Source organism: Aspergillus neoniger (genome assembly GCF_003184625.1).
Source record: "Aspergillus neoniger CBS 115656 unplaced genomic scaffold BO87scaffold_9, whole genome shotgun sequence".
NCBI classification, from domain to species: domain Eukaryota; kingdom Fungi; phylum Ascomycota; class Eurotiomycetes; order Eurotiales; family Aspergillaceae; genus Aspergillus; species Aspergillus neoniger.
In genome coordinates this window covers 202,638-226,819 of record NW_020291137.1, presented here as the reverse complement: position 1 = coordinate 226,819, position 24,182 = coordinate 202,638, and the positions used below count along the sequence as shown (strand labels likewise).

Genomic DNA, 24,182 nt, shown 5'->3' with positions numbered 1-24,182 from the left:
AGGAGGGGAGAGCAGGTGGTCCAGCTGGATGGGGGAAAGAAGTGCGGAGGAGCTGCAGAATCAAGCTTATCAAGCTGAGATGATTAGTTTATTGCGCCGGTGGAGATGCTGACCCAGAGATTGGGACACCGGCGAAAGGATGGCATCGAGAAGAGTAAGTGTATGCGAAGAGGGGCTGCCCGAGGCACCGCCGCCTCTCCCATTCGCTCTTCCATCTTTTGCTGGCGGGGATGCTTCATCCGGCTTCCCTTCAACCGCTAATCATTAATCACTAATCGCCCTCAAACCCTCTCTCTCCCGTCAGCTTCGTCCATACATAAAATCTCCCCCTCAATGCCCTTCTCCTCTTTCCCCGCTCCCTTTCGCTGTCTTTCCTTCTCCTCTCTGCGGCTGCGTGGTGTGCCTTCTTCTCGTCTGCCAGTCGTTGCCTTCTCCCCTCATCGCCATCACTTCCATAGCTCTTCCATCACCATGAGCGAACTGTCCGTACAATTGACAGCCCCGAATGGGCGTACATACGCTCAGCCGGTTGGTCTGTTCATCAACAACGAGTTTGTCGCTTCTAAGTCCGGGGAGAAGTTCGCTACCATCAACCCTTCGTACGTGTATCCCCTCCGAGTATATGTGATGGATCTGCTACTGACCAGAGCTAGAAATGAGGCGGAAATCACCTCTGTCTATGCTGCGGGTGAAGAAGATGTGGACATTGCCGTGAAGGCTGCCCGGAAAGCCCTCAACCACCCCTCATGGAAGTTGTTGCCTCCGGCTGAGCGGGGCACCTTGATGCTGAAGTTGGCCGACCTGGTCGAGCAGCACAAGGAGACGCTGGCCACTATTGAGACGTGGGACAATGGTAGGGAGCTTCACATTGTTCCCAAAGACTGTCATCATATACTGACTCCCTTCAGGAAAGCCATACTCCGTTTCGCTGAACGATGACCTGGGAGAGGTTGTCGGCTGTCTCCGGTACTATGCTGGATACGCCGACAAGGTCCATGGTCAGACGATTAGCACCACTCCGGCTAAGTTTGCCTATACTCTCCGTCAGCCAATTGGTGTCGTAGGCCAGATTATCCCCTGGAACTTTCCTCTCGCTATGGCTGCCTGGAAGTTGAGTCCTGCCTTGGCCTGTGGAAACACCGTGGTTCTGAAGCCGGCTGAGCAGACTCCGCTCAGTGTTCTCTATCTGGCCAACCTCATCAAGGAGGCCGGTTTCCCGCCAGGTGTTGTCAACATCTTGAACGGCTTTGGACGCGTAGCCGGAGGTGCGCTCGTGACCCACCCCGGGGTGGACAAGGTTGCCTTCACTGGTTCGACGTTGACTGGCCGCGAAGTCATGAAGTTGGCTGCAGGCACCCTGAAGAACATTACGCTCGAGACAGGTGGCAAGTCGCCCCTGGTTGTCTTCAGCGATGCCGATCTCGACCAGGCCGCCAAGTGGGCGCATGCGGGCATCATGTACAACCAAGGACAGGTTTGCACCGCCACCTCTCGTATCCTGGTGCACGAGTCCGTCTATGACAAGTTCGTGGCCCTCTTCAAGGAAGCCGTGGCCAACACCAGCAAGGTCGGCGACCCCTTTGCCGACGACACCTTCCAGGGTCCCCAGGTCACCAAGGCCCAGTACGACCGCGTGCTCTCTTATATCGAAGCTGGCAAGTCCGAAGGAGCGACCCTGGTGGCCGGTGGCGAGCCTTTCAAGAACGTCGGCGACGGCAAGGGTTTCTTCATTGCGCCCACCATCTTCACCGACGTCAAGGACAACATGCGCATCTACCGGGAGGAGGTTTTCGGACCATTTGTTGTGATCTCCAGCTTCTCGGAGGAGGACGAGGCTGTCAGACGGGCCAACGATACGACCTATGGACTGGGCGCTGCCCTGTTCACCAAGGACATTGAGCGTGCGCACCGGGTTGCGTCGGAGATCGAAGCGGGCATGGTCTGGATCAACAGCAGCAACGACAGCGACATCCGGGTGCCTTTCGGTGGTGTGAAGCAGAGTGGAATTGGGCGCGAACTTGGCGAGGCCGGTCTGGAGGCCTACTCACAGGTCAAAGCGGTCCATGTCAACCTGGGAACGAAGCTGTAGGCGAGCACAGGTTGTGCAAATGATGGCGAATGAATTACAACCGTGATCTGTGGGACGAGCCTGGTAGGACGAACACATACACATTCATCCGATGGACCGTTGTGTTGATGGCGCTGCATGAAGGGAAAGAGAGATGCTATGTGGCTCTGCGACATTGGCTGCATGTCGTGTACCCGATGACTGACATAAAGTTGGTGTGTTGTTGCCAACTTGACTATACCCTGACTGATGATGAAAAAATGTATTATAATTCAGCCATGTCAACTGGCAAGCAGGCTGTGAATCTAAGCCTGAGTGATCTTTCACATTCCACCGTAAGCCGTGATGTAGCACCCAACCCGCCACAAACAACCCCTTTTAGCCTAAAGACAAGCCCAAATGTTACACATCCAGATACCAGATCTCACAACATATATACCTAGGACAGAGTACTCGCTTACCTGTCTCCACACAATACCCACACCCAAATCAACATCAGCATGCATGTCCATCCATCTGCACATCAATAAAAACCATGCACATTCACCTAACGATACAAGCACCTACCAAACCCAACCATTTCAATCTCACTAAGTCAACCAAGACAAACAAAAGAAACCCAACAGTCACGATTTAAATCCGGTTTCAAACCCATACATACATACCTTGCAATCAATCAATCAAATCCAACAACTTGAGTTACTTTCTCCCCCGCGCCAAGCCCAAACACTCTAAATGCAAAGCATGAGTACCTGATCTGACTTCCCATATAATTATACTTCGCTTTCCTTGCTTTACTTGCTTGCTTGCTTATGCTATTACAGAATATAATGGGAACCCTAGACCGATTGGACAAGAACTGGGCTTACTCACATGTAAGAAGCACAGATGATTTGCTTGCTTGTGAGTGTTGTTAGGGAAGCAAGGGGGTTAGATTCTAGATGGGGTAGATGGATGGTTTTCTTGGCTGCTGAGAGTTTTTCTTACTTGCATATACTTTTTCTATTCTCTATGTAGGAGAGTTGGTACTGTATGTGCTACTATTGTAGAGTGTGTGATTTGTAGTTTGTCTGTAGGTGGTATGTGGTATGTAAGTGACAACTCAGTGCTTCGTGCAGGGTGCATGTACATGTACATGTGGCGGTAGTCGTAGACATGATCATAAGTAATTGATTATTTGATATATAATATAATGAAGATATCAAGTTTGAATTGCGATGTGGTAAGTAGCAAGAAGAGAAAGTGGGAATAGGAGTGGGAGTGACATACATACTTAATATGAAATGTGGTATGTGCGTTTTTTCCATCTGCATGTCGGTAGATATCCCCCATCCCATCCCATCCCATCCCATCCCATCCCATCCCATCCCTTAACTTACTTGCATTGCATGTGTGCAGGGTTAGTAGAATTTTTGTGACTGATATCCCTCTAATCTTCATATTACTAGTTGATATTAGAAATGGATTAGTACTACCGAAATATTGAGGTTAAGTAGGTGAGTTATTTAGAGTAGGTAGTACTACCTACATATATATATATATATATATATATATATTTATTTCAAACAGTCATGTTACTCTAATTAAAAAATGGATATAATGCTATTATGATATCAATATAGGTTGAATCTACCTGCAAGATTGTATCCTACTACACATCATGACTCTATCCATCATCATCATCCCAACCAGAAGTTCATATAAGAACCCGCCACTAACTACATCCGGAAACACAATCCTCGCTTCGAACTTCTCTATCTATCTATCTGCCTCACATCCTGCAGTCCATACTGCACTTTTCATGACGCATAGGATTATATCTAAGACACTGCAGTCAAGAAAGCAAACAGAACTGTATCCAAACAAACACTAGAATAAGAGTATTGAAGTTGAGAATATCTTCCGATGAGATATTTAGAAATTGTAAGCGGAGTATGCATGTATCATCTTACTTTTGAAAAGATTCATGCGGTTTGCTTTGGGATTACTTTCAATAGAGTTTGTTTGCTGCACTGTGTGTGCGTGCGTGTTTGTGTGTTGCATCGAAGATACTTATTTACATACATAGATACATATATGTAGGTAGGTATGTGTGTGTGTTTGAGTGGTGATTGATTGAATGTTTGTATGTTGGGAGTTGAAGAATGAAGTTAACTAACACTGCTTATTGGGCTTAGCTACTAGGCTAGGTAGTTATTGCGGGTAGACATATGCTAAACATCAAGCAAACTGATAACTGCTTGATACTAAGATGCTAGGAGCCACTATTAGGTTTATGTTAAGCCTCGGTAGGTCATAATTGTTGACAGATATATACCCACCAGCAACATGGATGATTCAAGTTTCATAGTGTAGTATCATTGCAAGTTTCTTAATTAAACTCAAACATTTACTGAACTACTTCATGTTTGTTCAACCCACACACACTTTCATTACATACTACTTACTACCTCAGGATAGAACATGGTCCTACCACTTACCAACTTAGTAAGTAGTACACTTCCCTCCCAGCAACTACTCCCACCGACACTAATGCCAACACACAGCAAGCACCACCCCCAACCTAATGCAAGAAATACCCAAAAAAGCCACATACATAAAGCCAATACCCAATGAGCATCAGCCAAGCGTCAAATATTTGTCGAATTCACGTGTCCGTGCATCGCCATTGGTAGGAAAGGGAGGGAGGGGAAGGGCAATGTGCAGGCAGGTTAGGTACCTACCAGGTTTTCTTGTAGCAGAGGAGATAGGCAGAAGGATGGACGGAGGATTTGGTTTTTGGCTGGCTGGGCTGGGGGGCTAGCTAGCTGCATTGCGAACGTAGAGCCATGTGTCGTGACTGTCGTGGCGGGTTGCGACTGGGACTGGAACTGGGGTCGGGGCTTACAGGAGTTACTTTACTCTAACTAGTAGGTGGTTAGCTAGGTTGGAGCATGCTGGGCATGGGTTTGCCGGAGTTGCTGGCTCCGGGGAGAAGGAAGAGAGTGTGTGAGAGAGGGGGTCTTAGCTGGCTGATCAGGGTTGATCCTGTCTGTCTTCCCAGTCGCCACACATGACATGGGATTGCTCAGACACTTGCGTATACAGTCTCTCTCCTACTCTTTCCTTCCCCCTCTTTGTCAAGAGGATTCAGTGCTCGACATGGATTCTCCTACTTGATAGTCAACAACTTTCCTGCTGGGTAATGGAAATACCATACTTACCGTAATCCGACACCCAAACATACCATACATACCATACATACATACCATACCGCAGGGCCCCGTACCTGCACCCGCCATGTAAAGTTACATTGTCGTGCATGAAGAATCGATCATGTGAGGGCTGCCTAGGCCTCGCGCCGTGCGGCCCCATCGCTGCTCCTCGCCGCCTGCAATCGCACCGCGCGCGGAGAGAACTAAATCTGGACACACTTGCATACATAAGTACATCCATCTTCAATCTCAACATGCCATGCGGCATCACACCCCCCTCCTTCCTCCTTTCATCCTTCCCCTCTCTTCAATGTGACCACTCACTTTACAACGGTCGGGGATATCCCCCTCTTCCCCCCCAAAGCCCGCGCGCCGCCGGCTCTTTGCCCACAGCCCACTACCCACCTAAACCTATACCCACTGGCTAGAGTCTTCCAGCTACCGATATGACTGACATGACACGCCGCATCCAGTCTGCTGCCGCACACCGCATTTTTCGCGGACACATTGCTGGTTTGAGTGATCCACCGAACACTGGCTCGAAATATCGGTCGTGTTTGCCTCCTGCAGGTACTGTCTGCCCGCCCAACTGATGCATCACCGTTGAGCTGGTCGAATGCTTTCTTCCCCCCGCCTGGCTACGCTGGATGACCTATTAAGGTTGTGTGGCCGACTCCGTTCGTTCGTATATCTGCACCGTCGATGGCCCAATGTTGGGCCGTCCGACCGTCAATCAATGCAGCGTCGCGGATTGTGGCCAACGCCCCCCATCAACCGACCGTTCTTTATCACCCTCTTTTACTTCTTTCGTACATGATTAGCACTATGACGACGATCACCCCAGATAGACGGAGATCAAGGTCACTTCCGTCGTTAAGTTGTCGGCGTGTAGTCTCGCTCATCAATAGCCATGTTGCTAGACCGCCTGGATGGGGGCAGTCACAAAGTCTCAGTCTGTGCTGCAACTCTCTCACTAGGTCAGCTAGAGTAACCCGGTCTAGCCAGCAAAAGCAACGTAAGTCTGCCAAACCATAGGCGAGGATCCTGCCTAGCGTTGGCGCAGTCCCGAAGGAATCGCAATCTAGGAATACTGTAGCTGCTCCTTTACTATCCATCTCTCTGACTCGTTTTTTGCTTTTTTTGGGTCTCCCTTTTTCTTTTGCTTTCTTTTTGTTGCTTAATGCCCTTTTTTTCTTGGCACGACACACATTGTACAATGTAACTAGTCGCGACCTTTGGACAAGGTAGGTATACTACCAGTAAGATCCAAATTTTAGGAATCTTGGGTGGTCAGTGCAGGGGAGCTGTCGTTTGTAACGGCTGTAAGTCAGAAGGCTGGCCTCCAACTGGTAGGGAAATCTTCCACGTCATTCCGAAATTTGGGACCCTGGGCGGATATGCCGTGTCTGCATCCAAGGAACGCTTTTAGATCCGGGACTCACATTGCTTGATCCTGCTCTGTCGCGCAGCTTGCTTTAAGCCCTAAACTAAACCGCTACTGGCTGTCGCCATATTTTCCAGACTGCCACAATGCTCCAAGGAGAGGTCTCCGCGGGTGCATTCCTATTTGTCCGTAACATCGCCCCGTATGTGATTTTGCTCCACCGCGACCCTTGTCTGGAACAAATGAGGCGGAACACGGGAAGCCTGCCGCACCCTGTCACTGACAGCACCAAGGCTGGCTGGCGTCATGGTGAGACTCCATTCAATTAACCCGATCAAACGCATTCGCCGGTGGGTACCTGGCTTCCTCTTCCTTCTCGTCTTTGTTTTTCCTGGGCATTCATTCGATAAGTTTTCCCACGTTTGCTGTGACGAAACTGTTGGTCCAGATAGCTGATACCAATTCACATGACAGGTGATAGTCAGCTCCATTGGGTGGAGTCGCGCCTGGATGGTGGGTTTCAATAATCGTGTCCACCAAAATCCCGGCGGTCTCAATAGTGAAAATACCATCGAGCCGGGTGTTTGGACCTTTGAAGTACTTTCCTGAGCCGTGAGAGACACGAACCTCCGATGAGACACTATGTCTATTTATTGGCACAACGAGCAGGAGGCCGAGTTTCAGCTGAAACCGACGCGGTTTGCTTAGTCCAGACTTGATTAGCACCCGTGGCACCTGGATTGGGCTACCCACCGGTGAAAGTACCGACTAACTTGACACGGAGCAGTGACCCGATGGGCAGTGCCAGACTGCCAGACTGCCTGTGCTGGTACGTAGATAGTACTCCGTAGACTAGCACCGTAGCACACAGAAGCCAGCTAGCCCCACTAGCCATGAGCTCCCTAACGCTAAGGTGAGAAGAACCAGAAAAGTGTTCGATGAGGTTCGTGCGGGGACGACTGGCGACTGGGCTTGGCAACCGAGGACAATCCCGAAAAGCTGCCCATGAGACTTCGACTATCGATTCTCTCTTTCGGGCTGGATTCCTCAGCACTCACACAACGGTTCCATTTTCCAGCAATCGTCTGGTTTTAGCCGCCGCGCATATTCCTTAAACTGACTAGGGTGTCTCGACCCAGCTGAGTCCACGGTTGCTCCCGATCTGAACCCCATATCTGAAGCACCGGTTCTGAGGATTGCACATCAGCCTGCCATCGAAATGTCCGGCTTCCAGTACCAAAAGTGGACGGTCTCTGAGGTATGGTATCTCACGTTTATTTTTGAATGAAGGCGACCGGCCCAAGGAGGTAAGAACTAGGAGGCTGATCCTCACACTGGTTTCTGTATGCAGCCGTATGTCGATGTACCAGGAACCTTATTGGAAGGACCGTTTCACGACAAGACCAGAAATGAGTTTCGCTTTGTCGATATCTGGGAGCAGAAACTATACGTTCTGGACCTGGCCAAAGGCCCCGACTCCCTGAAGATCATGGACACATCTGCGTCAATCGGGTATGTCGCTCCTAGCTAGACTCCTTGGCCCACAGGATAATTACACCGTAAGCGGTGCCCAAAAGGACACTAATATCATACTCCGAACTCTTGTAGAGTAACCGCCAACATTGCGAATGCTGGGGATTCACGCGAAAACCAGATCGTCGTAGCCGCAAAACATGGATTCGCCCTGGTTGACCGCACCACGGGCGCACTGTCCTATATTCAGAAAGTGTGGGAAGATCCGGCCAAGGAGTATAGGTAAGTCAATAATCCAGTTTCCTTGCCATCCTCCTCGTGGGGTCTGACTCATCGGGAACGTCATCAAAACAGAATGCGTTTCAACGATGGGGCCGTCGACAGCCACGGCCGCTTCTGGGCTGGAGCCATGAACGATCCTAAGGTGCAGAACCCAGTCAACGAAGGTGTGATATTCAGGTTAGACCCGGACATGAAACTGCACCGCATGGTTGAACAGGTGACGATTCCCAACGGGATTGGCTGGAATCCTGCGGATGACACTATGTACCTGACCGACTCTCCCACCGGCAAGATTTACGCCTTTGATTTCGATGCTGAGACCGGAAACATCAGCAACCGAAGGGTGTTCTTTGACATTGGGGAGCCAAAGGAGCCAGATGGGTTTGCCATCGATGAGGAGGGGTGTATATGGAGTGCTATTTACGGTGGTGGAAAGGTGATTCGTATCTCGCCGGAGGGCAAGGTCATTGGCGAGATAACATTTCCCACGCGAAACATTACCTGTCCAGTTTTTGTGGGAACGGAGCTCTTCATCACGACTGCCAAGGATGATACCAATGATGACCAGCTTCCGGAATCCGTCCGGTATGGAGGCCGGCTCTATAGAGTCGATGTCGGCATCAAGGGTAAGCCTAAGAACGAGTTTCGACTTGAAGGCTGCCCACAATAGGTAGTACTCGATAGATTAGCGCAATTAGTTGACTGCTAAAGATAAGCCGATCTGACCGCTTGTCGAACTATCACCTTGAAAGGAATCGCCAGTTGGAGCCTCTGGACCGGAGCCGTATACTCTGTATGCCCATGTAGAGAGATCAACATAGTCGTGAAAATAAGTATTTGAGACATTGTTCGAGCCAAAATGTAATGTCTGCCCAGAAGAAAATGATGAGTCTGTTAGCCACAGGATTCCCACAGAGCTGAGGTGGAGCAATCAGGTACTTCTGGTTACAGTACAGGGTATGTTGTGAAACATAGCTGCATCGTTGTTACATGTTGTGATAGACATGCTGGAGGTCAGGATTGAAAGTATATTGGCAGCAGCAGATATGTATCCTTGCAGTTGTCGTTCTTTCCGATGAAGAAGGATGAAAGGCTGCCTTGGCCGTGTCGGAACCGGAGGATAAGTGAGAGGTCCGCGGATCGACGAACGGTGGGTGCAGAGGAGTTGGCACTGGGACTTTTGGGAACCGCAAGTCAGCAGACCTGGAAGTGACCAAAAGAAGTGTATGTCTTCTTTCTTCTTTCTTCTTTCTGCTTTCTGCTTTCTTTTCCCTTTCAGTTTTACTTTGGTTTTTTGCCCCTAATTGTTTTGCTGACTACTCTTCCAAATTATCCCTTGTCTTTCCTGCCAATGTTCCTATCCGGATTAGTCTGTCGATTATTATTTGAACTGAAGAGTTAAATGTGTGCATTGATCATCAATCATAATGGAGAGTTAAGTAGAGATATAATCGAAGGTATGATCTGTTGGTGGAAGTTGTCACTCGTCTTACCGCTACATTGCATGAGGAAGCTTGTGGGGAAAGTAACCAGAGTCAAGCAAGTAGAAGGAACATGAATACACTCGGCAGGTAAAGATGGGCCTAGAATAATCTCAGTGACTATTACTGGAGTAATGTATAGCCCTGAGTGGCAAGGTACATTCTAGCATTCTAGCATCTACTTATTGTGACATGACTAGAAGTAAGTTCAGCCATGCATTCATGCACAGTTTCTAGTAAATACAAAGTACGCCCCAGAAAAGATTGATGCCTGAGGATAAAGCAGGCATGCAGGCTGCAGCCAGAAAACAAACAAGTTCTCACTTATAATGCCATTCTCCTCCTCCAACCTACCTTCTTTCCGGGTCCTCTACAATGGCATCCAGCTCACAGGATCTTTAGATCGCATGCAGAGGTTCCTACCCTATCCGGAGTCTAAACTTGATGATCGCTTGACTTCTCCCAGGAAGGTGGGTGACAAGTGTGAAGCATGTTGCATGCATATGCCGCACATATGCGCTACGGCAATACCATCACCTACCCTGGGGCCTGGGATCTAGCCGGAGCTAGCCCTTCCATGTGAACATACCAATTATTCTGATATCATTGCCGCCTGGCCTGGTGAGTGGATGATAGGTAGGTTATAAAGTTATGCAGAGGTGCAGGCAAACGGAGAGACTTGTGGATGGACTGGAGCCACTTGGCTATGTATATGTATTTTACTTTTTCCCCTTATCGTTGCTTTTTTTTTCTCTGCAGGGTAATAGTACTTTTACTGAGTTCCCTGACTGTACACTTACTATACATACATTCAATAAGTACAGATGTAAGTATGCACATCCTTACGTACATGAGAATACCAGCTAAGCGACGCAGGGCCAGCAGTTCGAAAGTACGGAGGGCACAGAGTGGATACCTTCCGATGCGCAGATTTGCTGCCTGCGTACTCCGTGGTTGGGAGATCTGGACCCGTAACCTATGGAAGTAAAACAGTGTCAAGAGAAAATTCGAACAATTTTGAATTCACGGCAAAAGAAGATAGATAATATTGGTCAGTACAGGATGAGATAAATCTCACTAGGATAACCGTTGACTATTAGCTGAAGACGGCTACAGCGGCACTGAAAAAAGGCGAATCACAACTCGGAGACTGACAGTCCAGCAGGAAGCAAATAATGAGGCAAAGGAGGGGGGGGGGGGGGGTTAGGAAGGAAGGCTTGGTAAGGAGAAAAATGAAATACGAAAAAAATGGAAAATATTGGAGGAAAAAGCAATGAGGACACAATACCATTCACTGCAGGTTCTCTGGCGATCGAAAAAGGGCTTTGTTATTGCTAGGATCGAATGGCGTCGTGATTGATAAGTTCTCGAAAAAATAATCCGTCTTCACCTTCCTCCTTGGGTAAGACACACTTCTTTCGTAGGATTGTGAAGGAAGGCAGGTCAGATGGCCGAGGGTGCCGTGTTCGCAACCTTCTTCTCCCCTTGGTTCGAAAACCAACATTCGAGAATTCAGACCGAAGCCACCTTATTCTTCCAAAACCATCCTTTTCCGACGGCTTGCCTCGAAATTCGTCCCTCCCCCATGGTCTAAATTGATAACCGTCAATAGCACGCAACCAGGAACCACTCCTCTGGGAAAAGCCCCCTCTCCTCTCCTCCGACTAAAACATGAGCTAACGCACGAACTAATGCAGCTTCTCTCACACTTCGTCCCCATTTCCAATTCCGCCTGCGTCCCCGTGGTCTTCCCCGGCCTAGTGTCTTTTAGTACCACAGAGCGGTGCCGGGTTGGGCCATAATTTAGCCCAGGGCAGGAATAATAAAAAAAAATAAATGAAAATCAACAGTCGCCGGGATTCGCTACCGTGGCAGAGAAGGTGACTACTTAGGGACCAATTGAATCCACAAGGATAAATCTATGTCTTTCATTACCAGGGCAAACAATGAACGAAAAGAGGCACACAAATGGAAAGGCGGAGAATGATTCCGATCCCGACCGCTGGCCTGACTGGCGTCTGCTATCAGTCTCATCATCCCATGCCATGCCTGGTCCCGTCAAGCCGCCACGATGGATGAATCAACTGAGGACGGAACACCTCGTCTCCACTTCCCGCACATATTAATCAGGTAACGTGTGTACCTCATCTACCATAGAGAGAAGAGCTAGACTAGATAGCAGGTAGCTACTAGCTTTACCGCCAACCTTCCACTAAATAGCATGTAGTTTCGCACGAATTGGCTCACCATCTGAAGACCAAGTTGGCGTGACCCGCAGTTGGCTAGAAGAGGCTTCCAGAACCGGTGTGCCGCTCGCATAACCAGAAAATTTACCCTATACCGACACGGTGGACATACACCCTTACTCCGCGGCAATACCATCATCGTCCGTCTTTTTCATGACCTAATGACGGGCAGTAGCTATGATTTGTTCAGTATTGATAAGGGAGATACGAATGCGATCGAATCTTGTTTGCCGTGGCTAGCGAGGTTACCGCCCGTCCGTGGGGTTTCAGAGCGAACCATCCAGCGTGTGAAATACTCTAGTGACCAACGGAGGCATTGACTACTCCGTAGCAGGGGGGGAATCCCAATTCAGCTGGGTGCGCCAGCTAGACGAAGCAACAGTCCCTTTGAGGTAGTACAGAGGGGGGCCCCGCCCACTGAAAACGAAGGAAGGGCCACCGATTTTCCTGCTGCTAGCCAATGGCGCCCTTTGGATCGGCTAGATCGCAGAGAAATTTCCCAAGCTCACTGCAGGTAATTCGCTACTTTCTGCAGAAGCATGGAGCTCACCGATCCTTACCGACATATGTACTTGACAGATCTACAGACTCTCTTTTCCTACTTTACTCTATTTACTGTTCCTTTGCCTTATCCCAATGGTCATTATTATCTTATTTTCTTATTTTCTGCGATTTACTGCCTGACTTCTCCTGCGGTCCCACTTCTCAATTTCAAAAGTACAAGCATCGTGTCTCAATGCATGCAGCAGAGATCAGAGATCCGCCCCAACCAATACCCTCTAAACCCCAAAGTATAGGCAATGTTACCATAGATAGTACGATGGTCGTGAAATGGTCGAAAGACAAAGCGAAGCAAGTGGGAGCCACCTGACAATCAAGGACGCGGCAATCCGGACTAGCTCGGCCACCAATAGTTTCAGAATTTAGTGGCCTGGTCACCATGATGCAAGCTTCGGAGACTCTGTTATATCCCACCAATCCAGCCTGTACGCCCGTCTCTAATAGTAGTTGGCTTCCGCCTGCAGCACCCCCGAGTTCATGCTGGGTTACCCTAGCATTTGAGCTTCACTGCTGGAAGGGAGAGGATGCTAACTGCACTCGTTGCATATGTTTGGGCTGTGTTGCAGCCTGCAAGTGGATATCTCCTTAATCCGGTGACTTCTAACATCATATACAGTCCGAGAACATTCTTCGAGACCAAGAAGCTCTACAACGAAGCAGTCACAATGCAATGTAGAGTCTATGAGTATGCTGCTGATAATTCAAGGTAGGCAAGACACCTTTATGTCTCCATGAAATTTGCGGGATATACAGCAAGTGCCATCTATTGCACATTTGCTTCTGAGGTGTTTACAGAGCGATTGATGCCCGATGACGTAGCTGAAACACCACAGTTTCTCTTTGGCCTTTGGGCCGACCTCGCTGGACATCAAAGTCCGAATGAAAACACAGAGCATCTTCCGTGGACCACTTAGATGGCAGTAAGATGATGACGAGCCAGTCTCTCCGATGATCTGTCTTCTCTGTTGCCTGCGTGCAACGAAAGGAGATCCTTACAGCCCATAGACCCAGTTTTTAAAGACTCTGCTAAGCCACCAGGAAGGACCCATTAGGTTGAGACAAACGAGCTCACCAAACATGCCTATCAAGACACCCTGTGATAAGAAAGTGTCGACCTCGAGGCAAGGAAGTAACGGAGACAGAACCCCCGAGGTGTACTGAAGGATGGCAATCTGGGAATTAGAAAGGTGAGAAGCAACGGTGATCAGCAGCTGACATGGGAACGACGACGGTCACCCGTCTGTCATCCACATTTGGGGGGGGGAGGAAGGCAAAAGCATAATGCCCGCATGCATGCAAGACATCGTGATTTGGGCGTCCTGAGTGGGAGAAGCGAGGCCATCCGCCCCATCTGCCGATGCGAACTAGACGAGGGCCTTGTTTTAGCTTCTTAGGAGGAATTGGCACGGCAGCTACTCTGGGGCTAAGGCATCTAGTCTTAGGTAGATAGGCAGGAAAGACCCGTCCGGATAAGCGTCGCCTGGAGGGTGAACGAGGGTCTAAAACAGCCGGCAACACAAAGCCACGACATGGTTTCATTCAGAGTTAGAGCTAGCCAGATGTTTACTTTTCTCTTTTCTCTTTTCTTTTCTTTTCTTTTTTCTTTTCCGGTTTTTCAGATTTTTCTTTTTTGTTGTAGCTGTCTTTCGTCGAAAATATTTCTTTTTTTTACTTTCCTTTTTCCCTCTCTCTACTTTCGGTCAAGACTCCGTCCATTCTGGCTGTTTTTTTTTTTTTTCACCTTGGAGGTGGATGTATTCCCTAACTGGTACAAGTCCATTTGTTCGACCCAGCCATGTCACTCGTGCAACAAACTATCTCATAAGTGCTGATCATTCAACTTAGCTAACAAGATATAGTTGGGGCTGTTGGGGCTGCGAGCGACACCCGAAGTCTATCAGTATCGAGATGTGGATTGGCAAGTGAAATCCGTGGAGACGAAATGCGAAGCACCAAAACCTTGAGCAGTGATTAGTTTGAGATCGTCCATAAGGTAGGAATGGAGGTGAAATCCTTCCGAGAAAAACCGGTGACTTAGTCATACTGTTTCGAGTGGCATGATTTCACGCTTAGAGGCTCTGTATAGATTACTACAGTCTAGTAGATGGTAGCTATGGAGTCGACGGTTGAATAGTCTGTATGCTCTGATAGTGAGTTGATGGCACTTATAGGCGGTAAGTGCACTCGGGAAGTGAGTGAGTGCTTTTAGTATGGCGTAAAGTAACGGAATAAAGATACCTTCAATATACCTCACGGGTACCGTAAGGAACCCGACACAGCCTGATATCCGGCTGAATCGGTCGGTATCGGTAAAGTACCAAGCAGGTATTTTCAGGGCCTCAACTGATCCATAGTGCTGGCGCGCCCAGTTTAAGCGCTCCGGTTCACCTGCACCTTTTTCCCCAGCCCCAAGGCCGGTGTTAGTTGCCTCTAGTGACCTCACTAGCTCGTTGTTAGTGGGTTACGTTTGTTGGCCAGGTAGTTAGTTAGTTAGTTAGCAGTCTTTTTACTGACATACCTGGGATTCTGTCTGTCTGTCTGTCTGTCTAGTAAATTAATGCACGCTTCGCTCGGCCAGCCAGCTGGGGCTGTGAAAGGATCCCGTGGGATCCCTAATCCACTACCCAGAAAACTAATAGCTCCATTCCCGAGGCGGCGTGCTCTCTCGTAGATTTCCTGCTTCGGCAAGTAAAGGAAAGTTCAATCTCCAAGATGGCCAACTCACTTGGGGCAGTGGTGGGTGAGTGTGTGTGAATGGTTTGTCTACAAGTAGTCTAGGTATGGAGTCCCCATCCCTATAGCACCTACCCAATTTTTTTTGATAGCGCAGTAAGCTAACTGTTATACTTTTTGAGAGATTATTTTTTCCCCATTTTAAATCATATCCACGTTCGTCAGCGATTATTCTGGACAAGATGATGGATGATGATGATGATGATGATGATCCACTACTACTGAGCAAAATAGTACTGGAGACCCTTTCCTCTTCATGACTAGTTTACCTAGGTCCTACCCAACAACTATATTGGGGACAGCTTCCCAGCCCAGCAGCTCCAGTGCAGTGAGATTCCGTCACCCCGAGTCTCTCTCATTTATGGCGTTGACTTGCCTCCACTAGCCCCTCTCTCTCCATCTTCTCTCTCTTTTTATTACTACTTAGATTGGTACTTTTGGCCACCGGGTATCATTGTCCAGGTCCTACTACCTAATCTAAGTATGCAATCTGCATGTATGTCCGTATCACCCTGCTAAGTACGAGTCAGGTCTGAGGTTCGAACTTCTCAACAAGTACGTATTTTTGGGTACTAAGACGGCAAGTAGATTAGGTGCTTCGATGGTGGGCGCGATAGATCAATAATAATACAGTCGAAATATTAATAATAATAAGGATAATATAATTCTTATTACGATCATGAGAATGGGCTGCAGGATAGGTAGTAGGCCCTTCTCTGCCAACCAGGCCTGGGTTAAGCCAGGCTGTCGGGGGGCGGAAGGGGAGGGAAACAAGAGTCTCCACGTATGTATGACTGAGATGTATGTATGTCGAATGTAAGTACCTCTGACCGGAAGGAGGTTATGGCGAGGTACTCGGTATGTATTCATGTATGTAAGCTGTATGTATGTATGTATGTAAGAAGGCACACACACCCTTGTCGGTATGGATACACCTGCCACTGGAAGTTGACCTCGAAACTCTCTTTTCCTACTTTAGTTTATACACTTTGCCATCTTGCTTGCTTGCTTGCTTTCTTCTTCCCCCCTAAGCATGCCGGTCGTGCTGTGTACTCTCTTGTTTCTTGTTCCTCTCACTCGAAGTTGGTAACTAGTCTTCCTTTTTGAGATTTTTCTTAAATTTTTGTTTTTTTCTTCTTCTTCTTTTTCATTATCTCACTGTTGTGACATGCGCGATCCGCCCAATGCAAGTCGGCTTCGGGTCCTTGTCTTAGTTGTCTCCTCTTCCCACGTCTCTGGGTTCAACTCATGGGGTCCCCACCCACTCTTGTTTTTTGTCGCCCCCGCCCATCTCATCCCAGCAATCAGTTTTCTTTTTTTTTTCCTTTTGATCGATTAGGATTTTATTTTATTTTTTTCTTCTTTTCTTATTTTTATTTTATTTTTCTTATTCTGATTTTTTTATTTTCTATTATTATTATTCTGATTTTCGATTAATCCCCATCTTCATTTTATTTTATTTTCACTGTCGTTTCGTTTCACACCGCCGAATGATGCTGTCAACAACGGTTCGAGGTTACTTTACGATCGTCTCAGCTCCTACGGGAAAGCCGTCCGCGAGCAATAATAATAATAAACCATGCCTAGAGAAAATAATCAGAATAACTAATCCTCATCATAAATCATCATCGTTCCTGGACAGTCTGGCTTGACTTCTTTCTTGTCCGTTCTTCCAACTGTCACCTCCCTGTCCCTGCTGGCCCTCCATTCTATCCATCTTCCTCCTCTTCTTTTCCTCTTAGCCCTCCCATTCTCCGTATTTATTCGTTTATCGTTATAGATAATTTGTATTTCTTTCATCCTCTGCTGCCCTTCACCTCCATCTAAAGATAACATCCATCTAACTTCTTGTTGGTGCGATCTGCACGTTTGTTAATCTGCCATACTACCTACGACTACTACATCCGGTATACTGCTGGTCACTATCGTGTAGTACTCACTTCTTTCTTCCTCTGTCTTTTCTGCAACCAACAATACCCTCCTAGTCGGGAACAAGCAGCACCACCGGGTGTATGATATCGAGGTTTCACTTCTTCCCTTGAAGCAACCGGGTTTCTCCCACCTGGTCCTCCTTTTTTTTTTCCCTTTATTTTTATCTCTTGTGGTTCCGTGATTTTCCTTTCACCGTGGCTACCCTCGGGATCAGTGTGTTGGCGAGTCTTCCATACTCCCACCCGGTTCATTCCTCGCAACAATATCATTCGCTGTCAGGCTACCATCTTGCCCAACCCGCCGGCTCCCTCTCTCAGGCAGCTCTTCACGAGTCTCCAGCTCATCTGGAGAGAGGGGGGGCCCAGCAATGCCCTAGGTCGCTCCATCGATCTATCGAAAGAGAATCGGAGCATATGTCGTCCACCTTGACTGGCCCTTCCCCAGGCGATGCACATCCGGCCGAGGATCACAGTACGTTTGGTAGAAAGCGGCCTCGCTCAGACGATGACTCTGCATCTTCCGATGGACCGGACCCTGTGCGTCCCCGGCCTCTTTCCTGGCAACCATCAGCTCCTGTGGAACCTTCCGTGAAATCTACTCAGCTTCGTTCCATCGGCGTTGAGTCGATCTTGAACCCACCGTCAAATGCAGCAGTCGTTGCAGCAGAACCCGGTCGCGAACCATTAGGGTCCCAGGTGCCGACTACTTCATCGTCACCATCCCATGCCCGACTGCCCTCCTCCCCATCAGTCCATCTTCCCTCCCCCTCCGTTCACCCAGCGAAACGTCTCTCTGCGTCCCCCGCCATGAAGCATCATCAGGCCATCGCCCCAGCTTCTCCTTCTGCGCGGTTTGTTTCAACGGGAGGCGGTTACGCCCAGAGACTGGGTGTTTCACAGTCTCCTCTGGCTCACCCATCTCGTCTAGCCTCTTATTCAGCAGCTCCTGGCTCTCCCCTATCCGCTGATCCATATCCTGGGCAGTCAGTTTCGACATCTACGCATCCTGCACCGGCTCCAATCTCCATGCATTCGACTCCAACTTTCCACAGCCGTCGGACAAGCGCCAACCCTACGCCTGCCCCAAGCTCCCAGGAAACAAGCCCTACAACCCCTGTTTCTGCTTACAGTCAGCTCGGGCGGTCATCTCCAGCAGTGTCTGCTGCGCCAATGCAGCAAACTACACCCTCGTTCCTCAATGCATCCGCGTACGGATCCAGTGAGCCCGCCGCTCGCTTGCCTTCAGTCATGGCAGGACCAAGGTCCACAGGGGAAGAAGCGGCTACTACGGGAGCCCAACCAGAGAATCCCCCTTACCCTGGCATGATTCCTTGCATACTAGATCTGAAATCCGGGTCTTCTAGCCAAGCAGAGAAACGAAAGGCGAACAGTGATGCATCGAGGCGGTTCCGGAATCGGAAGAGAAACGAGATGCAGCTGGAGCAGAAGATTGCTGGGCAGCTGGAGGAGATCCAGAAGAAGACTGAAGAGTTGAAGAGGCGGGACGATCAAATCCGATCTCTGATGCAGGAACGGGATTTCTATCGCTCTGAGAGGGATTTCTTCCGTGAACACGTCTCCCGCTTGGTGCCTACAGGTCAGCTCCCGGCCAGGCCAGCATCCCCGCTTACCCTACGACCGCCTTTCGAGTCCACCGCCTCTGAGCGCGAGGCCACATGGCATGCCTCGGAGGCCAGAAAGATGGTCGAGAACACTTCTGGAAGTGGGAAGCTGGCCCCAGCGCCATCTCACCTGATGGCCGGTTCGTCAACCAGGCCGCCCGTGACGTGGTCGGCCACTCCTACTTCGTATCCGGCAGCACACGTTGAGCGAGGTATGCTGCCCGACGACCAGCAAGCAAGATCATTGCCCCAGTTTCCGGGACAATGGGCGCGAAGCTCTTGAAGAGATGAAAAGCAACCTTGAACATCGGACGCCTAATCTGGCTTTGACATCTCGAGTATCAGATTACTCTACGATACTTCTGGCGGCTCGCAGGGAGGGCTACTAATGCCAGCGGGACACGCATTCTCGAGATATCTTCATTTCTCATTTTCCCTTTTTTGTCATGTAATCGACCTCCGCGTGCCCTCGCGCATCGGAGACTGAGAGCCATAAAAGTTCCTAAAAGGCTTGTTTTCTTTCCATATCCTCCGGAGGCTAAGTCATCTTAAGCATTGGGAAAAGCTCTCTGCGCACGATTCGTGTGATCAGCATATGAAATAGGTGTATGGACGGGTGGTATTTTGAAAGGTGGCTTTGTCGTTACCTCTTGTTTGTCTTTTCATGATCGGGTATTATCATGCAACTTGTCTATCTTATACATTTATCGTACACATTTACTCAGTTATGTCTCTCCTGTTAATTTCCATTGTTGGTTAAGTGTTGGGTGGTGTTGGGTTTCTCTGCTTCGCTTTGCTATGAGTTAAACGGCCTGCACTGTGGACTTTTGAAGATACTCCTTGCTGCATGCAGCACTGTCAGCAAATAAATTGCTTTGAATAATTTTCTTCTTCTTCTTCTTCTTCTTCTCATATTGGGCTATAGACACTACCATTATCTGACTTTTAATGAGCGAGGGCGATGTTCATCATTCGGCGTTCTGTTCTTATGATTTCCCCACGTCCTTTCGGGCTTTCGGCACAGCATAATAGATTGTATAGCATAAACAGGAACAACTTGATGACACATGCATCCGAGAATCTTCAGCCGTGGAAGCATTCATGTAGATCTTTGCTAAGAGAAATGATGGCGGCCTAGGGCATCCAGGCACCTTTTCCCAACGGGGAACTTCCGCCGTCCACGTGCTCTGGTTCAGCCAATCACGACGTCCCACGGCAATGCTGGATCAACGATCAAATTGAATGCAATAAATGAAGATGGAACTAACACCATCTGCTGCCTTTCTCTCGAGAAAGCTCCTCCACTTCTCCCACTAGATATCTCCGTCCCCTGTCGACTTCCCGTCCTATTCGGCCTCGTCCGCTGAAGATCCATCCCACCATTGCACGTGGGCCACCTTTGTGAGCTTCTAACCTGAACTGGTAGAGTATCACACACCATGCCGGTGGGATGAAGGGGTTATATGAGGACCGTCCGGTCCGGCGCGATGGCCGTAGCTGCCACTCGCTGCTGTGCAAGAAATTTCTTCTCATAGGCATCATGGGCGTCTCTGCTGTTCTACTTCCTCTGTATCTCCTGTCTGGGTATGCTAAGCACCACTATCAAAGTCTAATAAGGACCCTCTCTGCCGAGGGCCCCTGAAGCTCGGACTGTGTGGGACTACTGATCGCTGACTATCTGTGCAGAGTCACCTCCGGACTGGCAGTCCCCGCCTCGAGAAATCAATCCACTTGCGATACGGTCGATCAGGGGTATCAATGCTTCTCCGAGACTTCGCATCTTTGGGGTCAATACGCGCCGTTCTTCTCTCTGGCAAACGAATCGGCCATCTCCCCTGATGTGCCCGCCGGATGCCGAGTCACTTTCGCTCAGGTCCTCTCCCGCCATGGAGCGCGGTATCCGACCGACTCCAAGGGCAAGAAATACTCCGCTCTCATTGAGGAGATCCAGCAGAATGCGACCACCTTTGATGGAAAATATGCCTTCCTGAAGACATACAACTACAGCCTGGGTGCAGATGACCTGACTCCTTTCGGAGAACAGGAGCTAGTCAACTCCGGCATCAAGTTCTACCAGCGATACGAATCGCTCACAAGAAACATCATTCCTTTCATCCGATCCTCTGGCTCCAGCCGCGTGATCGCCTCCGGCAAGAAATTCATCGAGGGCTTCCAGAGCACCAAGCTGAAGGATCCTCGTGCCCAGCCCGGCCAATCGTCGCCCAAGATCGACGTGGTCATTTCCGAGGCCAGCTCATCCAACAACACTCTCGACCCAGGCACCTGCACTGTCTTTGAAGACAGCGAATTGGCCGATGCCGTCGAAGCCAATTTCACCGCCACGTTCGTCCCCTCCATTCGTCAACGTCTGGAGAACGACCTGTCTGGCGTGACTCTCACAGACACAGAGGTGACCTACCTCATGGACATGTGCTCCTTCGACACCATCTCCACCAGCACCGTCGACACCAAGCTGTCCCCCTTCTGTGACCTGTTCACTCATGACGAATGGATCAACTACGACTACCTCCAGTCCCTGAAAAAGTACTACGGCCATGGCGCGGGTAACCCGCTCGGCCCGACCCAGGGCGTCGGCTACGCTAACGAGCTCATCGCCCGTCTCACCCACTCGCCTGTCCACGATGACACCAGCTCCAACCACACTTTGGACTCGAACCCGGCTACTTTTCCGCTCAACTCTACTCTCTATGCGGACTTTTCCCATGATAACGGCATCATCTCTATTCTCTTTGCTTTGGGTCTGTACAACGGCACTAAGCCGCTGTCTACCACGACCGTGGAGAATATCACCCAGACAGATGGATTTTCGTCTGCTTGGACGGTTCCGTTTGCTTCGCGTCTGTACGTTGAGATGATGCAGTGTCAGGCCGAGCAGGAGCCGCTGGTCCGTGTTTTGGTTAATGATCGCGTTGTCCCGCTGCATGGTTGTCCGGTTGATGCTTTGGGGAGATGTACCCGGGATAGCTTTGTGAGGGGGTTGAGCTTTGCTAGATCTGGGGGTGATTGGGCGGAGTGCTTTGCTTAGCTGAACTACCTTGATGGATGGTATGTATCAATCGGAGTACATATCATTACTTCATGTATGTGTTTACGAAGATGTACATATTGAAACTATCGATGATAACTACCTCGGTAAAAATCTGAATATCCCTCTATACCTCGTCCCACAACCAATCATCACCCTTTAAACAATCACACTCAACGCACAGCGTACAAACGAACAAACGCACAAATAATATTATACACTCCTCCCCAAAGCAATAACAACCGCAATTCATCATACCTCATATAAATACAATACAATACACCCATCCCTACCCTCAAGTCCACCCATCCTATAATCAAATCCCTACTTACTTCTCCCCCTCCCCCTCCCCCTCCCCCTTCCCAGAACTCACCCCCGAAGGAGTAATAGTAGTAGTAGTAGAAGAAGTAGACGACCTCTCCACCAACCTCTTCGGCCTCTTATCCCCATACGCTACACACACCCAAATAGTCAGCATGCACACAGAAAACAATCAAAAATAACTAAGAAGAAAAAAAAAGAAGAAAGGGTATACATACTCCTCTCATACAAACTCCAAGACGTATACATCAAGATGGGTAATCCCACCATTACTGATATCCATCTATGAACCCATTCCCATCCCACGTTAGTTAATTACTTTACTTATAAGAAAAGGGAAGGGAAGGGAAAGAAGTGGATGATGAGATTAGTGGCTCACCGTCTCGCAGCAAGTTTATATTCTTTCGTTTGGCGGATATCTTTGATACCTGCTGCTCCCGCTGGACGTTGTCCACGGGGTGGTAGTGGTTGGCGGTGGTGAGGGTCCATGATCACTCTTGGTTTGGGGGGTTGCATTTTCTTTCTTTCTTTCTTTTTTCTTTCCTTTGTTTGGTTCACTCGGGGGTTTTTATTTGGATTTGCGTGTTGAGTAAGTGGATGAGTGATGTTGAATGGGTGATTATTGGGAATGAAGTAGAATTGGATATGAATGATTGATGGGATGAATGGATGGATGGACGAATGGATGGAGGCGGAAAAGTCAGGTGGTTTGAGGTTCGGATTATTATCTTTGTGCCTGAGGCATCACACATCTACCCATTCTATTTTATGTTGGTCTACTACAGCTATATCGAATCTGCTGATAAGTATGTACTCGTTTCAATTGTAGTATTTAAATTAACCCACTGTGCTATTTGCCGTAGCTTTCCACCCAATTTCAAAGTTCGAAGAATTAAAACTCATCCTACAGTACAGAATAGAAGTAAAAGGAGAAGAGAACAACAAGATAATACAACCAGTCCAGGTCCATTCTAGATCTCGAATGACCACCAAATAAGAAAGCAATAAGCAAGTAAGCAAAGCATAAGTCTAAATGAACGCCAATAGCTTCATCGCCTGCCTTTGAAATTGAACGCTATGCACGAATGGCTCGAAATCATTCCCTTAACTCCGTAGTACTGAGAGTGAGAGGGAAAGAAAAAAAAGAGACAGAAAAGCTGACCATGGGAAAGAAGCATGATCAGTCGGGAATGGATCTGCGGGTTGAGAGAGATATGAGTTGCCTCGCAGATCCGGTGACAAGGTAAGAGAATTGAGAGATGTGATCAGCCACTGTAACTTCATCAAGCATCGAACCGCATTCAACGGTCGGGTCTGCGGGTTGAGATGCAAGTTGAGATGCCACGCAGACCCGAACAGAGTGAGAGATGTGAGATTTTTGAACCACTGTGACTTCATCAAGCATCAAAACACACTCCATGGTCAATCGGTTCGGGTGTGCGGGTTGATATGCCAGGTTCGATGCCACGCAGACCTGAACCGATTGAGAAATATGGAAAGTTGGACAGCCACTTTATCTTCATCAAACGTAAAGCCACAATCACTGGTAAATCGAAAACGAATCTGCGGGCTGATGTGGAAATGAGACATATGTCTCGCAGATTCGAAGACAAGAAAATCGAGACGAACAATCACTTTAACTTCATCAAGCTTTGAATCACTCAACGGTCAACATGTGGTCGTGCGGGCTGATATTCGAGTTGAGATGCCACGCAGACCGCGAACATGCGATGTATATAGACGAGTGTAGACTGACCATCGAGAACCGAGAAAACAACCACTTCAACTTCATCAAAGCCTTAAATCACTCAATGGCCAGTCTATTCGCGGTCTGCGGGTT

At 48.7% G+C, this 24,182-nt stretch overlaps 8 protein-coding genes across 8 annotated transcripts; 6 read left to right on the top strand and 2 right to left on the bottom strand.

The window, feature by feature from the left end:
• BO87DRAFT_374656 (aldehyde dehydrogenase family protein) lies at window positions 1–2,365 on the top strand. The gene is made up of 3 exons (XM_025622828.1): window positions 1–599; window positions 654–853; window positions 909–2,365. Exons 1-3 carry the CDS (start codon window positions 334–336, stop codon window positions 2,087–2,089), a joined length of 1,647 nt encoding a protein of 548 aa, XP_025481767.1. The 5' UTR covers window positions 1–333; the 3' UTR covers window positions 2,090–2,365.
• Window positions 2,366–7,010: 4,645 nt separating this feature from the next.
• Window positions 7,011–7,766, bottom strand: BO87DRAFT_236546 (uncharacterized protein). Its single transcript, XM_025618806.1, has 2 exons — window positions 7,420–7,766; window positions 7,011–7,349 (listed from the first exon to the last, which is right to left on the bottom strand). The coding sequence occupies exons 1-2, from the start codon at window positions 7,539–7,541 to the stop codon at window positions 7,046–7,048; spliced, it is 426 nt and encodes a 141-aa protein (XP_025481766.1). The 5' UTR covers window positions 7,542–7,766; the 3' UTR covers window positions 7,011–7,045.
• Window positions 7,653–9,159, top strand: BO87DRAFT_374651 (SMP-30/gluconolactonase/LRE family protein). The gene is made up of 4 exons (XM_025622827.1): window positions 7,653–7,904; window positions 7,998–8,158; window positions 8,255–8,401; window positions 8,474–9,159. Exons 1-4 carry the CDS (start codon window positions 7,866–7,868, stop codon window positions 9,069–9,071), a joined length of 945 nt encoding a protein of 314 aa, XP_025481765.1. The 5' UTR covers window positions 7,653–7,865; the 3' UTR covers window positions 9,072–9,159.
• Window positions 9,160–12,489: 3,330 nt separating this feature from the next.
• On the top strand, window positions 12,490–13,194 carry BO87DRAFT_236441 (uncharacterized protein). The gene has a single exon (XM_025618804.1). It carries the CDS (start codon window positions 12,589–12,591, stop codon window positions 12,997–12,999), a length of 411 nt encoding a protein of 136 aa, XP_025481764.1. The 5' UTR covers window positions 12,490–12,588; the 3' UTR covers window positions 13,000–13,194.
• BO87DRAFT_236444 (uncharacterized protein) lies at window positions 13,107–13,741 on the top strand. Its single transcript, XM_025618805.1, has 2 exons — window positions 13,107–13,395; window positions 13,523–13,741. Exons 1-2 carry the CDS (start codon window positions 13,214–13,216, stop codon window positions 13,611–13,613), a joined length of 273 nt encoding a protein of 90 aa, XP_025481763.1. The 5' UTR covers window positions 13,107–13,213; the 3' UTR covers window positions 13,614–13,741.
• A 3,772-nt stretch (window positions 13,742–17,513) lies between these two features.
• On the top strand, window positions 17,514–19,584 carry BO87DRAFT_236435 (uncharacterized protein). Its single transcript, XM_025618803.1, has one exon. It carries the CDS (start codon window positions 17,768–17,770, stop codon window positions 19,256–19,258), a length of 1,491 nt encoding a protein of 496 aa, XP_025481762.1. The 5' UTR covers window positions 17,514–17,767; the 3' UTR covers window positions 19,259–19,584.
• A 667-nt stretch (window positions 19,585–20,251) lies between these two features.
• On the top strand, window positions 20,252–22,128 carry BO87DRAFT_405168 (histidine phosphatase family protein). Its single transcript, XM_025625920.1, has 2 exons — window positions 20,252–20,559; window positions 20,662–22,128. Exons 1-2 carry the CDS (start codon window positions 20,426–20,428, stop codon window positions 22,019–22,021), a joined length of 1,494 nt encoding a protein of 497 aa, XP_025481761.1. The 5' UTR covers window positions 20,252–20,425; the 3' UTR covers window positions 22,022–22,128.
• Window positions 22,129–22,185: 57 nt separating this feature from the next.
• On the bottom strand, window positions 22,186–23,001 carry BO87DRAFT_236422 (uncharacterized protein). The gene is made up of 3 exons (XM_025618802.1): window positions 22,722–23,001; window positions 22,561–22,625; window positions 22,186–22,474 (listed from the first exon to the last, which is right to left on the bottom strand). The coding sequence occupies exons 1-3, from the start codon at window positions 22,856–22,858 to the stop codon at window positions 22,350–22,352; spliced, it is 327 nt and encodes a 108-aa protein (XP_025481760.1). The 5' UTR covers window positions 22,859–23,001; the 3' UTR covers window positions 22,186–22,349.
• Window positions 23,002–24,182: the final 1,181 nt, after the last annotated feature.